Source organism: Manacus vitellinus, unplaced genomic scaffold, assembly GCF_001715985.3.
Source record: "Manacus vitellinus isolate BGI_N305 unplaced genomic scaffold, ASM171598v3 scaffold_22_pilon, whole genome shotgun sequence".
Taxonomy (NCBI): Eukaryota; Metazoa; Chordata; class Aves; order Passeriformes; family Pipridae; genus Manacus; species Manacus vitellinus.
The window spans coordinates 3,680,371-3,696,874 of record NW_021939632.1 but is presented as its reverse complement, the minus strand read 5'-3'; the positions used below and the strand labels follow the sequence as shown (position 1 = coordinate 3,696,874).

The following is a 16,504-nucleotide window of genomic DNA, read 5'->3' as shown; positions in this document are numbered from 1 at the left end:
CAGACAGAGAAACAAATTTTGTCCAATGGGAGAGTGTCAGAACCTTTACTCACATGTTTTATGTTGTAAATAAAGCATTGGCCTTTCTATTCTAGACATGGGGTTATTAGGAAGGTGAACAGACCACGCTGTGGGAACATACCAATCTCAAGGTCATGGTTCATTTGCCCTGCCACCTTTTTCAGTTATCCCGCTTACTCTGAATGACTAAAGAAAAACAGAGATCATGTGCAAATAATTAATTTTAAAATAATCCTGGAAGAAACATCTTTATGGAAAAGAATGCTATTCTTTGTTTATAATCACACACACACACATAGATAGATAGCCTGAGAGAGTCTGCAAAAAAATCATTTGCACTTCAGGAGTAAAAGAGGTAATCAAGGGTTAAGCTGCATAAATTTGTCTAGTGTTTAATAGACATGGCTTTAAATGGAAAGAGCCCTTAGCCAAAGCATGTAGTGCCTGGATTTCTGAAATCATTTGAAATCTAACCAAAACGCTGATGTTTGGGCCTAGCTCTGGTATTCAGAGAAAGTTAAGGGAACTTGACTGTTCAGTTGTGTAATGAGGGCAGGGTGGGAGATTATGCAGTCTGATAAAAGTAAAACATATTTTGCTTTTCAATTTATTTTTTTAGTCAGCTTTAGGCAAACATTAGAATCTCAAGGAACATATTTCTAGCAGAGAAGTAACCAGAAGAGCCATGGCTTCAAGACCTTGGGAACGCAGCTGCTAATACCAATTATAACCTGCCCAGCTGATGGAAGGCTGGAATCAGGCATTGGTTTCCTTCCTACTGTAAAGAGGGATAGACTGCATTTATTTTGTTTAGAACTTATTATCCCTGCAGGATCACAATGCCAACCTGTTATGCTCAGAGCAGAAGCTCGTGCCAAAAGGGTGGGGGCAGCACAGGATTCAGCACAGGGCAGCAGCACCACAGATTTGTCACACATGGTGAGGGGCTGTTTGACACAGCCCAGGTAACTCACCTGGGCACAGCCTGGTCACCAGCACAGCACAGGCGTGTCACAGCCAGTGAGGGACAGTGTGACACAGCCCAGGACACTCACCTGGGCACAGCCTGGTCACCAGCACAGCACAGGCATGTCACAGCTAGTGAGGGACAGTGTGACACAGCCCAGGTAAAACCCACCTGGGCACGGCCTGGTCACCACCACAACACAGACGTGTCACAGCCGGTGAGGGACAGTGTGACACAGCCCAGGACACTCACCTGGGCACAGCCTGGTCACCAGCACAGCACAGGCGTGTCACGGCCGGTGAGGGACAGTGTGACACAGTCCAGGACACTCACCTGGGCACAGCCTGGTCACCAGCACAGCACAGGCGTGTCACGGCCGGTGAGGGACAGTGTGACACAGCCCAGGTAAAACCCACCTGGGCACGGCCTGGCCCTGGTCCCCAGCGCTCCCTGCTGGGCACAGCGCGGAACTGCGGCAACGCAGAACCTTCTCCAACCACTCTTGGCGCACGGGATGTGAGCTAAGTAAATTTTCTTCAGGTGCCCCGGGGGGTTGTATTGGGGTGATTTAGAGCGCTTTGTGCAGTATTCAGAGTCTACGGGTGTCAGGTGTTGCAGGGCAGGGGATTCCTTACCATTGAGAAGCCACGTGATGTGAGGCACAGGGACCCCTCCCACGCAGCACTGCAGCACGAAGTCTTGTCCTTCACTCACAGTGCAGCCTTTCAAGACACTGGAAAAGCATGGAGCGACCTCTTCAACTTTAGGCCCTGTAAAACCAAAATGAAAACAGGTCCTTTAATCAGCTTTAGCACTTAGCGACTTTTTCTAGGTGTGCTTAGGTGACATGGCTGGGCTAACCATGGTGATATGTTTTAATGATTTTGAGCAGTGGACTGGTATAAAAAAAGGGGTTTTTCTATTATCCACAAGACAGGCATTGTCAGCCCTCAAGCTGTCTTAGGTGGTGGTTTTCTGTGCCAGAATCCACCATTTGCAGCCAATCACTGTAAGTGTATGCAGCATATTACCAGAGAGCTCAGCACAAGGAACAGGAAAGATAATTCCTCTCTCCTCTTGTCTGTCTTCTCCCAGTCCCTCTCCCAAATCTCCCCTGGCTGGCAGTGAGAAACAGGGAGACTTAAGGATGCAGTTTATAAGTCTCTCATGAGACAGAAAGAGAATATCTTGGGTATTCTAGTTTAACTTCAGGTACAGCAAAATGCTGCATAAACATGATCATGGATACAGGACAAAACCTAAAACCAGGTGTAAACATTAGAATTGAGGATAAGAATTGCTAGAGGCCAACAAATTTTTCAACCTAGTAAGACTAGTAAGACAGTGCCTTCAAGCTGAAAATAATTTGTCACTGGGACGTGTGCTTGAATTTAGCAAAATGCAATTCTCATTCCTTCCCTTTTCTTCTTATTAGCTTTACTGCACCGGATTGTTATGTGCTTTAAAAATATTTCAGATTTTCAGTGTTCTATAGAAATGCTTAGCAACTTCAAAAGAATTAAATGCAGAACAACAAAATCTTTGACAACTTGAATTAAATACAAGCATCAATAGAAAACCCGAGTAAAGAATAGGCCTCCCTTGGTACAAAACAATCATTAAGATGGTTTTAGCTGTACAAACAACAAAAAATGATAAGTCAGAAGGGAAACTGATGCAAAAACTGTCTTGCCAGCTGTCCCACACCACATTACTCACAGGGGTAGGAATCTGAATTAACCTGCATTGAGAAGTCAAATAAAAATCATGTGGTCACCACCCTCTGACAGTTTAAAAAAGCCCAGCCACAGTTTTCAAAGTGCAGATGGGCTCACGAGAGCTACTCACTCCTGACAGTAAACAACCAGCTGGTGGAAGTCTGGCCTCTGGCGTTGACAGCTGTACAGCTGTAAGATCCACTGTCCCTCAAACAGGCTTTCTTTAACCATAGGCAATGAATCCCATCTTCTTCATATATTTGAATATCTTCTCCAGCTTTAATAGGTCGACCTTCTTTGAACCACTGCATGTCTGGTTTTGGTTTCCCTGAAACTAGACAGTCAGGCATTTGGATTTTTATGAACAGGTATTCTCCTAAGTGTAATTCCATTATTTACTTTACTGTAAATTAGGTACAACTCGCACATACATAATTACAGAAACCTTAATGGACAATACACAGAACTATTGTAAAAGAAGACAGTTTGATGTCCCTGCTTTAGGTGGTGCTGTACCAACAGGCAGGAGGGCCTGTGAAAGCAACCCTGATCACTGTTTGCAGAGAGGATTCACAGGAGAGTTTCTTGGATTACTCATTAGAGTCCATTAGGGATGTTCCACTGTAACTCCCTGCAGACACCTTGCCCTTGCAGATAATTATGAGTTTGTGCTTTGGGTTCAGTGCCAAATGAAAAGGCATTCACTGGCTTCACTAAAAACTGAGTAATCTTTCTCCTCAATAGGGACTACATTTCCTGCCTAACAGGATCACGGATTAGTTAAAGCTTGCAAAATGTTTGAGATGCTCTGACAGAAAACAATTCACGTTTTTAGTACTAATGTACCTGAAAAATAACCTATTCAAAAGGTGCCATGATCTTTGGAATTTTTTTGCCCCTCCTTAGTCTCTGAGCTTCTGATATAAATTATCTTCCGTACTCATGGGGCAAGAACTATCAGGAAATGAAATAAATTACCATGGTTGTGTGTGTGATTTTTTTTTTTTTTTCCTCCAGAGACATAAAATCCAATTTCTCTCTCATTTGTGGGAACACTTTAAGTGCAAATACAATTTAGAAAAAAAAATAGCAGAAAAATGCTTCCAAATTATTTTCTACTAAAATTGGAATAGAAAAAAAAAAGATAAGTGTTCCAAATCTACTCCCCATATTCAGCAAAATGCAGCTCTTGTTACTCTTCTGAGAGGGTTAAAACCTGGTCAAATTTTGTGGAGTAAACTCTAAATCTCCATTTTAATTCTGACTTTATGATTTCAGCTGTTTGGAAGCACTCAGGTCAGGTTGACCAAATATGAGATGTAAAATTAGATGCCACAAGGGAAATGCAGTGACTAATTGTATTTCCTTATCTGATAAATTTTTTGGCTCAAGGGCAATCTAACTAATTACAGTTCTGGAAAGTGTACCATCCATTTAGTCTCTTGCACCTTCATATAGGAGGGCCTAAAACTACCTCCTAGAAAGAGCAGCAATGGTTATATCTGGGGAAACCCCAGATGAGAGAGGAGATGGACACTGCAGTATGGGATGGTTTGAAAATTTCATTAAGACAAGTATTGTGGAAATAGCATTGGATTCTGCATCTATTTCCAACAGGCTTTAGGAGAACTTGCTGAGAAGGAGGAGTTGCTTCCCCATTTCCACACACAGAAGGGGAACCTGACTAAACCCAGAGCCTCTGATAACTTTCATCCCTTTACCTTTGCTCTTGAATTTAACCTCCTGGCCTTCTGATGCTTCCAGGCTCTGTGGATGGCTCTCAAACCGAGGGAGAATTCCCAGGGGCTCCCTCTTCTCCTCCGTTATGGCCTTCTGGGCTCCAGATCTGTTTTCTGCTTCTCTACTCCTTGGACTGGCTTGCCTTGTCAGAGGTGGAGTTTGTTGAGCTGACATCAGGAGCTGCACAGCCCTTTTCCTGTCTTCCCCCTGTCTCATGGAAGTGGCCTGGGGTTCTGCCTTTGGTTCTGGTTGCAGTTTGACAGCTTGAAGAGTGATGGTGCTTGAAGTTTTCTGCAAGACTGGAGGTCCCTTTTTTCCTTCTTTATGTTCTTGAGGAGACACTGCATTGGCTTCTTGGTACTGTCCCTGCTTACTTTCTTTGCCTTCTCTGGTGAAGTAAAAGGACTCTTTCTTTGCTGACACCCTGTCTTTGGTTTCAACCATGAGTTCTGTGCTGCTGCATTTCAGCTCTTTAGCAATCCCATTGCTAGTTGACTGTTTGAATTCTGAATTTTCAACAGTTTTAACAGCAAGTGTGGTTGGTTTTGATGGCATGCTAAAGAAAAATGAGAAGTTTACAGATATATGACACTGCGTAAAGACTAATTATTATCAGCACTGATATAAATGTGCAAGCCCTTAGCAAGAAGGTGAAATGAAAAGCCTTTACATTCTTTCACACAGATGAGCATGGATAAAAGAAGTGGAGTGAAAAGCTTCATAAAATGCAATCAGGGCTCAGACACTGTGTCAGCTGAGGAATTTCTGGATACAGATCCACTGCTCAAGTTCTAACAGGTTTTGTGAGTCAGATACTAAACTTTCACACACTGCTTTAGATAGTCTAATTACACAAGACCCTGAATGACCATGATGTAACACTACTTCATGCTTTCATAAATTGAGGTCAGGTATAATTATGGCTCAAATATCACATAAAATAGTTCCCTCAAGGGAAATGAAAATGTACATTGTGCAGCAAATTTACTATTTCTAATTATGGTGTCTTATGATTCAAGTGATTTTAAAAGAGGACTGATAGGAAACTTGACCAAAGCCTAGAGAAGGGAGAGGGGGTTTTGGCAAATTAAAAAAAAATAAATTGGATGGACATGGCAATGTCAGCTATGGATTTATTAGGTGGAGTTTCTCAGAATTTTTGCTTTCCTGGACCAGACCAGAACTCTGTACTTCATAATGTTGCCACCAGTTCCACCAACTATTTCATAGGAGTCTACCAGGACAGCTGAATTTGGCAGTAAAAAAGAATCTCATTCCAAGTAAACATTTCCTAACTTCCAAATACAGACTGATCCAAAAATATTTATCACTTTGTGAGGAAACCTCATCCAGTAAATGTCAAAATTAATGCACTGCAATTAAATATTCTGAGAAAGTACTACATAAAAACATACCATGGTGGCTGAGCATATGTGTCAGTCTTATCTGGACCTCAAATAGAAAAGAAGAAACAGGTAACTTATACATATAATACTGTACATAATTCCATACATTTGAAAGATTTTAAGCAAAGTATATACTTAAGAACCTTCATTTTTAATCCAATGAAATCACGATTGACTGTCACCACACTGAAATTGGTATGGACCACAGCAAGCTGCAGAGCTGAAACAAAAAGAGGTCTTGGTCCATACTGAGACATTTCTGGGTCATGTTCTCAAGTCCCTTGAGAACTGAAGGTTTTGTGAGCCTCAAAAGCTCTGTGTTGGGAGAGAGAAGTAAGGAAGAGATTCCAGCTGGGAGGCAGCTCATCAAATCTTATGATAACTCCATAGAGATTGCAGAAGTGGAGAAAGACAAACCATCAATCAGTGCTGCCCCTGAGCATGCTTTCAGTGAAATTGCAGCTGTCCTCTGGCTAAAACACAAAACTGAACTAACAGTAGGAAAACCTCCCAAAACATGGGCCCACCTGTGAACATTCACCAACTCATTTGCTGTGTAGCAAGTGTTATCATGTTTAACATGAATAACACAAAAGCTAATGCATCACATTTTTTCACTTTGCAACACCACCAGGAAATCTGGGAGCATGGCTGAGCTATATTGATTTGCCAAGGTGCCTCATCAGCTGCACTGATAAAACTGAGCACATATTTGCCCACAGTCAGTCTCTCAGTATGTAATCCTCCAGGCATTTTCCCAAACCTTGACAGTATTTGTTTCTCTTGGGGGCAGCATGAGTTAATAAATAGTTGTGAGGAGAGAAATACCATTCCAGGTCAAATACCAACCACATCTCTCCATTTCCCCCTAATCAACACTTCAGGATGAAACTTGTTTTCTCCTGGTCAGATCAAAGTTGCACCTACGCTGTTGTCTACAAACTACAGTAGAAAACCATGTAATAATTAATTTGCAAAATAATGAATTTTTCGAGTCATCAATAAGCACTCCATAAAAATGCTTTCAGAGTCTCTGCCTCAGGGAAAAGACACAATCACATGGTGGATGATACCCTGATCTACACTGTGTTTTGCAAGCAAAAATCCACATCTAAATGCTTGGACTTGCCATACCATTCAGAGTGACCAAAAGAATCTATTTACATACAAACAAAAGTTGCAGTGGGAAAGGGAAATAACCCATTGACCTCACGTCAATAAACCTGTCAATAAACAGTAACAGAAATATAAAAAATAAAGCTGAAAACAGATTGGATAAATGTAGAAGAGGAAGCTGAATGGTTGCAAACAAGACAATAACATGCAACCCTGTCAATTAAAAAACTGTTTTCCTCCTCCCCCTCTACCTTCCTCTCTGTGAATTTGGAAAAAATGTAGCTACTGCGGCAAAAATATCTCTATGTGAGATTGCATGGATTTGAAAGAAAATGTAGTAATTCTGAGCTTCTTGACTGTCTGTTAGCATCTTGCAGCAACCCTGATGACCTGATTTAATTGATAATGAAAGAATTAGGTATTATATATTGTGGTTAGGTAAGTGGAATCATCCAATTAGTCAAGGACGTTGCAAAAGAGTGCCTTTTTTACTGACCTGTACTAATCCAAGAAAGAATGCCCACATTATTCAGAGATGTGGTCAGCATCTGAAGCAAACATACACCACAACTGACTTTGTGACCCCAGTTCCGCATCATCTCTCAAGGCAGATGTACCCATTACAGAACAGAAAGCTCACCACTTCAGGGGGAGCAATTAAGGATAGAGTTTCATGTTTAGAAAAAGACTTATTGAAAAAACCCAGCCTTTTCTATAAAACCTCCGTTGAATAGGCAAACTGTAGAAGCTTCCTCTACAATGCCTTCATCAGATTGGAACCTAAAGGTAAAAAGTACAGCTTTAAGTTATATAAAGGTTCTGAGCATCCCAAATGTTAATCCCCTTGTTATTTATATTAGTGATACCTTACAGAGTGCCAGCATTGATGTGAACCTAAAAATCTTGCAACAAAAAATTACCCCACTGATCTTATGACTATAGCTGAAGCCAGCAGCTGTTGATTGGATTATTTAACTGCATCCAGTGACTGCTTACCCACAGACTGAAGAAATTCTCTTTAGTGTGGTTGCTGAAGGCTGTGTTTTGAGGCTATTGTAAAGGGCGCCCTAAGAAGTATCAAACTGCAAAATGAACTGTATATGATAAAGCATATATAGAATAGAACGTCCTAAACTATTTATGCAAAGACACTTGTTTCCTTTACAAGCAGTGAAATAGGTGGGGTCGGGAGCTGAGAAGCCTAAATTTTAATCTCATTAAGCTGTTCTTTACAGTCTAGAGTTATGATTCTTTACTTTACTTCCCTAGTTCTACAAATATAGAACAATTTTTTTTCCCAAAAGAGAGTTGGTATAAATGTGCATCTGGTGCTAGTATTCAAGAAGTACAAAATTAATTACTGATTACAATGACAAGTGAAAGGCTTCCATTTGCTGAAATGAAAATCTATATTCAAAATATATAAAAGTCCAAATCATAGTAAAAGTGAAAACTCAGTTTTAAAGAAAGTTGTTACAAAGCACTTCAATAGCCTTTTTTTTCCACTGAACCAACGCAATGTTTACAGCTGCAGCACATTCCAGGCTACCACAGTATCATTTAAGGAAGAGAGAAAGAGGAAGACAGTGGGCAAAAGTGAATGTTTCTTGTGAATATACTGAGAACACAACCAGAAATATTTTAAAGGAAGGTCTGTGGTTCACTTTTGTCTCTCCTGCAAACTCTTTGCTGTACCTTGCACGGTGAGCTCTGCAGACACAGATGCCTTCCCAGCGCTGTTTACCACTGTGCATGTGTAAATTCCCGAATCAGCAAGCTGAACATTTTGGATTTCCAGGAACTGGATGCCTGTTTTCTCGTACATGTTGAAACGCTCATTTTGCTGCAACTGAGTATCACCCTGCAAATGTCACAAGACACCATGAGACAGACAGCTATTGTTAAGAGAAGGGGAGCAAAAATTTGTTTGCTAAAACACCAGGTCAAAATGCCTTTCTCCTACTTTTTAGCCAGATTCCTTCTATGAATAATACTCATATGGTATAAACAAAAAACTGTGTCCAAAATTCTGTAATTCATGTCTGCAGGAGACTGTTTTTTTCCTCTCTTTTGTCATCCACTCATCTCAGTTTAGTTTTGGCTTTTCATTATTTATTATACCCATATTCCTAGAAAAAATTCTTTTCACTGTATGTGGGCTCAAACCAGTTTTGTCTTCATGCTTGTTCCAGGAAATCAAACATCTTCTAATAAAAAAATCAAATGCTTGTAAGTAAAAGCTTCCAAGTTGGAGAGTAGTTCTCTATCCCTCAATAGCTCTTTTAAACTGTATCACTTCAGAAAGTGCAAAAAGATTCTGCATAAGAGGACCTCATCCATGGCCAGGTGGAGGTGGCAGAAAGTTCTAGGTATACTAAGAGATGCATTGCTGCAACACAGCTCCTTTGCAGCCCCATACTAGAGTTATATCCAAAGATATGGCTTTGAGATAGGAATAAATGCATGTAGTTCTATGCTCTCTGCTATACAGAGCAGGTGATCAGAATGATAATTTTTCCCTTTACATTCTACAAAATAATTGACCACTCAATTTGCTCACTCATTTGTGAGCAAATAAGTGGTTCTGCTTCAGCACCAGCCACTAAGGACAAGTGCCTTGCTATCAGGCACCACAGCTTCTCCCATCCTAAGTTTAGGAGACAAAAGCAAACAAATCTACAATTTGTAGGGCTTTGGTCAGTAAATATTTGGGGAACATTACACTGTTTACAAACACTGTCATTCTTGAATTCTATCAGCCTGCTGCTATCTGGGTGCTGTAGGTCCTAAAGGAATTAAAAACTAGTTCACATCGGGGGGTTAACTGATGATACAGAAGCTTCTGTTCTTTGCAAGTTAACAAGTAAGAAAATTGGAAAGAAAACGATAAGCAGAGTAAGACATTTACACAAAGGCTTATTCATCAGTTCTGAAAAGTGTCATTTTAACTGCTGATAAAGCTTCCACGCTGCAAGGAAGGTGGTCATATGTTGTCTCTGCAGTAGCCATGTGGTCCAGCAGTCATGGAATTTCATTTCCAAGAGTGTCTGAGGCAGAGCTGAAACACCCACCACTCAGCAGGACCCTGCAGTGCTGTCCTGACATGACCAGTTGTAGGCCTGAAGTTGTTCACAGGTAGCCAAAGCACATGCATGAATACCAGTTAATCCATGCCTTATGAACAGGGATGCAAGGACAGGATTCACAATAACAACCTTCCAATAAAGCTCTGATAAAGAACAACTACACATTTGCATTTTAAAGGCATATGGACTACAGAAAAAACTTCGTGGTGTTTAAAATAGATACTAAAATAATATTATGAAAGTGTGAAGAAAACCAATTTAACCAAAAGCAATGGATTGAGGGTAAGTTCAAAGGAGTGAACTGGGTGTCTGCAGGCCAGCAATGGTATCACTACTGAACCTCCAAACAACACAACTCTGGTATTTTACAGAAAAATATATGCAGACCTGCAAGTGTTAAAATATGTTTTTTAGGGACATCAGTATGAACAGAACATATGGGGCTGCTAATAACAAGAACTTTACTTACTTCTCCTTCAAATCAGAGAATGAATGCCAGATTATAGCATTAACGCATTATAGAAGCTGACAATCAATACCAAAATGTAAAATATAACCTCCAGCAAAAAATGTATGAAGAAGTACCAAAGTGTAGATCCAAACTGCTGGACTGGTAGTCCCTGCTTCCTGCTTACCACACAGCCCTGAATAAAGAGAACCGAATAACAAATCCTGTTTTGCATGGAGCTTCATGGCTGGAAAACCTGACCGAGTGTGGTGGGACTGGAAGCAGGCTGTTGTGGAGCAGCTGCAGTGCACACTGTCCTGAGAGCCAGCAGGTCCCAGAGAACTGCCGGCAGCTGGAAGGAGCAGCAGACTCCAGGTGGAGCTGCCAACTCAAGGAGATGTCAATGAGTTGTTCCACAGCAAGAGGCTGCTTGTTTTCAGATATGTGCCCTGGCATTCTTGTATTACAGACAAGGATAAGTCTAGAATAAAGCAGATGATGACTTGGAAGCATTTCCCTGTTCTATGAGCAATTTTCTGTTTGTTTTTTTTTTTAATGGTTTCTTCCCCTCCTCCTCCCCTCATCCACCAAAAATCTTAAGACACCAGGAGAAAATCTAGATCTTCTTTGGTGCTTTCAGATGACTTTTTTGGTACAAATACTTTCAACAATGAGACAGATAAAGGAGAATTTTATACTGAGAAAGAACACTATTATCTTTTGTGAGTTTATTCAGCATAAAAAATGAGGAAAAATACCTCTCTCCTTATATGTAAATTCTCAACAGGAATATTTTGAGTGTCAAGTGCATTTCCTTCTTTCAACTCACAAAATTTCAAAAGAGAAAGAAAACATAGGTTTTTGGGGAAATCATACCTTAAACCAAGTTACTTGAGGCTGAGGTCGTCCTGTTATTTTACACGAGAATTTGCCTGTTTGGCCTTCACGCACAACAACTCTATTGGGTTTTGTAGCAAACTTAGGTGGACTTTCTCCCCAGATGCTTGGCCTCTGCTCCACAGATGGAACAGCAAGTCTTCCCCTGGAAAGGCAATTTACATTCTGGTTTTACAGAAGAACTGGAAGCTGTTGTGGTTAGAGCACACATCAGGTAGCATTTTAGGCCAGCGGTCTGCCAACAAGGGTATATAATTGGTGGCAACCAAGACTGTAGTTACTCCATATTTTTTTTGGCCAATGGAAGAAATGGAAATGCTGGTAATTACTGCTTTTGACTCCTCATGCAACTAAATAATATTATGCTAGGTACTGTAATCTATCATATGCATAACAGATCTTGGGGACATTTTCAGTTACTTATAAGCAGAGCTGGGCAAACCAAATGATAGGAAACACTGTATGCATTTAGTTTTTCCCATTTTCTGTTTCTTAGTTGCCTTCCTAATAGATTATTTCTGCAGACTTGTTCACTGTTCACTGTTTTTTATCATGTAATTTGTTTTGCTATTGAGTGCAATGACATAGTAATTAATTTCTGATTTATGAATCAGCACTTTGTTTTTGCAACACTTCTGACATGTCCTGGTAAATATTTTTGGTTTGGGGAAGAATTTTGTTTGTAATCTCATTGCTGCAATGTTTGCAAAGCAAACATGAAGAAGGCACAAAACCAAAGTACACCCATCTCGGGTGAATGACTGTTAAGTGTAAATGCCCAACTCTACTTACATGGCTGGCACAGCTGGCAAATGACAGGTGGAATGAAACTAGAGTGGCATCAGTGACTGCAGTCCAAAACCATAAACAGTTACACAACCATAAAACATCAAGCAATATTATAGGATGAAAAAATAAAAAAGATGCAACGTCAGGTCTGTTAATGTCAATGGGAACACACTCACTCTTTGCTCTGAAGCCTTGGTACAACAAAGACACATTAGCAGATGGCAGATGGTGATTTCTTTTCTTTTTTTTTTTTTCTTATGTTTAATTTCAAGCAAACTGAACCATTTTCAAGGCCTTTGTTTCCAGATGGCCCTTTGCCACATGCAAGTAAGATGTGTCAACACCTCACCATTCCTACCAGGTGTCAGATACTAACAGAGACCTCATCGCCTCAGTCCCAGGTGCTGCCAAGACATGATGGTTGCCAGAAAGGCAGCTTGAGGTGTCTAAGTAAGAGATGATACCATAATGAAAGGGTTTACATGGACAACAGGACCAGCAAGAAGTATTGAGAGAGAAGGATGACTGTAATATGCTAAAATGAAAATTGCTTTATCATATAATTGAATATCTGGTAGCTTTTAATGTCGTCTTCCTCATGGTACCACTAAAGAAGAGTATAAATGTGTATTAAAGAAGTCTTTTAGTGACCATCTTTAGGGGGTTTTAGGTTCCTATAGTTATATATCTGTACACATATACTAACTTATTAAAAGAAAATCACCTACTAGCTGGCCTGCAGCTTTCTGGCTGGTTCCTAAACATGCACAAATGGAAATGTATATTTTTTTTCTTTTCCCCTTTCCCCATTTATGTAAAGGCATAAACTTGCCATACCATAAAATTATTAATACTGAACAGGAGCAAAACATGGGAGCATGAAAAATGAGGACAATCACTCTAAATCTGTGCAATGCAGTGGATTAGGATTGTGCTTTGTAAAGTCTGAATGTACAACAAAACATAACAGCAACCTTAACTGTCCTTTCTTGCTTTGATTGTTTGTCCTGCATGTATTTCTGCAGCACATTTACAATACAGACTTTATCATGTAAAAGCCTTCCTGATTATTTACCATTTTCTTTTACTTAACCATTTTCACTGTTGTAATCTCAGTTAATTTTAAAATTCAAAACAAAGATAAACAGTGTTCATATCAGTGATGAAATTAAAATCTTCAGTTGTAACTATCTGTATTCTGATCACTAACGTAATCAGAAACATGGATTTTTGTCTATATCCAGGGAGACTCATTGCCAGGGACGTGAATCAGAAAAAATTCTGCTTAAATTCAAACTACTTATAAAACAAAATAATTCAGCTCTTGGAAGAATTAGGTCTGAGGTTTTTAAAACAGTGGCATTCACTTAATTGTAAATGTTTACTGAAGTGCATAAAGTACATGACAAGAAGTAGACTATTTATGTGCCAGCTTAGATCACCCCATCGGCCCATTCTTGGTACCAGTTATTCCAAACCAGAGCATTTATTTCCTCCGGACTACAGTTTACCCGCTGTGTTGCTTGGAAATATTTAAATTCTGTGTGAGAGAAGGCTGATTTCAGTTGCTTTTATTTCTTACTGACGACTCTTAAAGCAGTATTTGCTCTGTATTTATAAAGAGACTGTCAGGTCATGGAAGTTTTGGGGAAGGATTTCTGAGTATCAGAGAGCAGAGACAAGAGAGTGCAATATCACATCAGAGGACGGTGCAATATTGCAGGTATCAGCAGGATGTTCTGTTTTCAGCCAGATTAATTCCTCAGTCAGCATGTGGGAGCACTAGCTGTATCCTCACAGTCTCAACCATTTTGCTAACCCTGCAGCTCTCATGGTAGCTATTCTGCTTGGGATAAATGGAGATTTTCAGAAAGAGTAATTTTACTTGTTTTCTGACCAAAATATATTAAAGTGTCTGGCAAACAATATCAAAGCCATTGGACTTCTTACCCAGGGGTTTTGGCACTGGATGGCAGGCTGTATTTCATCAAGGAGCTTCCTGTAACATAGGATAGAAAAACGGGAAGTCAGAAGCTTTGTCAAGACCATTGGGAATTACAGACACTAAAGACTATGTAAAATATGCATTTCTACAGGTTTCAAACGCAAAGGAGAAATGCAACATTTGCAGTGTAAGGTTATGTCATCTGTAGTCTCAAAGTTAGGCTCTCCAATTTCAAAAACAAGCTTTAGCACAGTTACTGTCTACTTAGTAGTAACAACACTGCAGAGTATTAATGCAAAAATATTTTTAAACAAGTGAATGAAACACTATGTTTAATTTCTACAGTGCAGCACTAATTCGAATTAAGATAGCAAAAGAAGGTTTTTGGACTGTGAAAGAAGTCTTTACTTGTTTGGGTTTTCAGCCCCATGCTAGCCCACACCACCTTTTCTGTAAAGAAAACAAAGCTTCTCCCTTGCTGCCGAGCGCAGGAGGGAGATCCCTGCGCAGCCGTGTAATCCCAGCGCCACCTGGTGCACACAGCGCCCGGGGAGCTTTGGGACCGACCTGGGAGAGACCCAGAGCCGCAGCATCAAACAAACAAGTCTGATGGCTGTGAAAAAAATACTTGTTCTAGAACCTTATAAGAACCCACATCACTGTCAGACAGGACAGTCATGCAGATGGAAAGACTAGATCGTGTTTCAGTAGCATTTGTCAAGTAACAGTCGGCCTCACACAGGTATCTTTGCTGAGAAGAGAAAAAAATCTGTGCTTTGCTATCTTGATGCATAAAGGGATTTTTAGAATAAGGACCATATAATTCTCAAACTCTGAGAAATTCGGTCATTGGGTACTGCCTTGAAGTTTCTTTTAAACTGCATCAAAGCCCAGGTCAGAAAAATTGATATAAAAGCAGCTTTAAAAAAATCTTCCACCTCCATGTAAATTATCACTCATAAAGTTGTCATGGGTTAAAACTAGGGGCATAAAAGATTTTGCATGATTTTTACAACAGAAGGCATTAATAATCATGCCCAGATCTATACATATTTCAGTATGAACTCTGATGATATCTGTTAGAGATTTTGACTGTGAATAAACCTAAATGCCGATTGCTTCAGAAATGCTTCAGATTTTTTTCTTTGCTTCAAGAATTCAACACAAAGTTGTGACCAGAGAGGTTGTGACATTCAACAGATCTCTGACATGACCAAATTGCAGTACAATTGATTTCAATCCTTCCCTGGCTCTGTGTCACTCTTTAAATTTTACATTTGGCAGTTTGCAACTATCTAATATGCAGATGTTCTCTTAAAAATTCCTGGGTTTGATCTTGGCTGTTTCCCGTGTGACATTAAGCATGTGATTACAACCAGGCGTGCAGCTGAGCAAATGGCAGCGTGCATGGAGAACCCCAGAAACCCACTGATTCAGTGTGCCTATTTGTGAGGCAACCAAGATGGCCACAGTTTTTGCTGCCTGAGAGAAAATGTTAAGTTTCCAGGCCTTTGTTTCTGTCCTGAGTGGTGACTTCCATGAAAATTACAGAGTTCATAGCAAAATCTGTAAAGCTAGGACTTGTGTTAGCTGGGCATCATCATACACACCTCAAACTGAACACACACTTTATCCAGTGGTGGACATTTAGTTCCCTGAAAAATGCCTTAAACTGGGAAGTTTCTCTTGCCCCAATAAGAAAACACAAGTTGTGATTTTAACTAGACAGTTTAACTCAGCTTATTCCTTTAATTAAACTCTATAATCATCACTGCAGTAATGTAAGTATCCTCTTACCTTCCACTGTCAGTTCCACAGTCACTTGACGAACCCCACCATCATTTGCAGCCTCACAGGTGTATTTACCACCATCACCTTCCTGCACACCTTTGATCACCAAGCTGAACACCCCCCGAATGCTGTGGTCCATGACATAATGGTCTCCCTCTGGGACAGGATGCCCATTTCTGTACCATGTGATCTGGGGCTCAGGGTATCCTCTGACCTGGAAAGATGTGAGAGAGATGGAGAAAGAAGGTAAACTTAACAGATGATGACATCAGGAAGAAATGTCGGACATTTAGCAATGCAGTGGAAAGTTCTTGACACGGGAGCTGTTAAACACATATTCTTTGCAAGCCAAATGGCAGAACATAGTGAAATGAAAAAACTCTTGGATAAGTCAAACTTAAAATCATAAGACTAGTCAGGCAGATAGATACCTATGCAGAAAATCTTCCCACTTCTATGGTTTCTCCACAGAAACAAAGTGACAGCGCCGATGAAGAATCCTTACCCTGGGTCCTCACTGTTCAGAAACTGAAGGGCAATAGTGCTACTACACCTCTAAGTATGCAAGACTACAAGGTAG

The 16,504-nt window shown here is 40.3% G+C and overlaps 1 protein-coding gene across 3 annotated transcripts in view; it reads right to left on the bottom strand.

The window, feature by feature from the left end:
• Window positions 1-16,504, bottom strand: part of MYLK (myosin light chain kinase) — a 190,220-nt gene that overhangs the window by 105,725 nt on the left and 67,991 nt on the right. For all 3 annotated transcript variants that reach the window (XM_029959831.1, XM_029959830.1, XM_029959832.1), the window contains exons 3-10: window positions 15,931-16,138; window positions 14,139-14,187; window positions 11,379-11,544; window positions 8,664-8,829; window positions 5,862-5,898; window positions 4,428-5,002; window positions 2,837-3,040; window positions 1,624-1,758 (exon numbers count right to left, since the gene is read on the bottom strand). In XM_029959831.1, coding sequence (XP_029815691.1) covers window positions 1,624-1,758; window positions 2,837-3,040; window positions 4,428-5,002; window positions 5,862-5,898; window positions 8,664-8,829; window positions 11,379-11,544; window positions 14,139-14,187; window positions 15,931-16,138 — 1,540 coding nt within the window. The remainder of the gene's footprint in view (window positions 1-1,623; window positions 1,759-2,836; window positions 3,041-4,427; window positions 5,003-5,861; window positions 5,899-8,663; window positions 8,830-11,378; window positions 11,545-14,138; window positions 14,188-15,930; window positions 16,139-16,504) is intronic.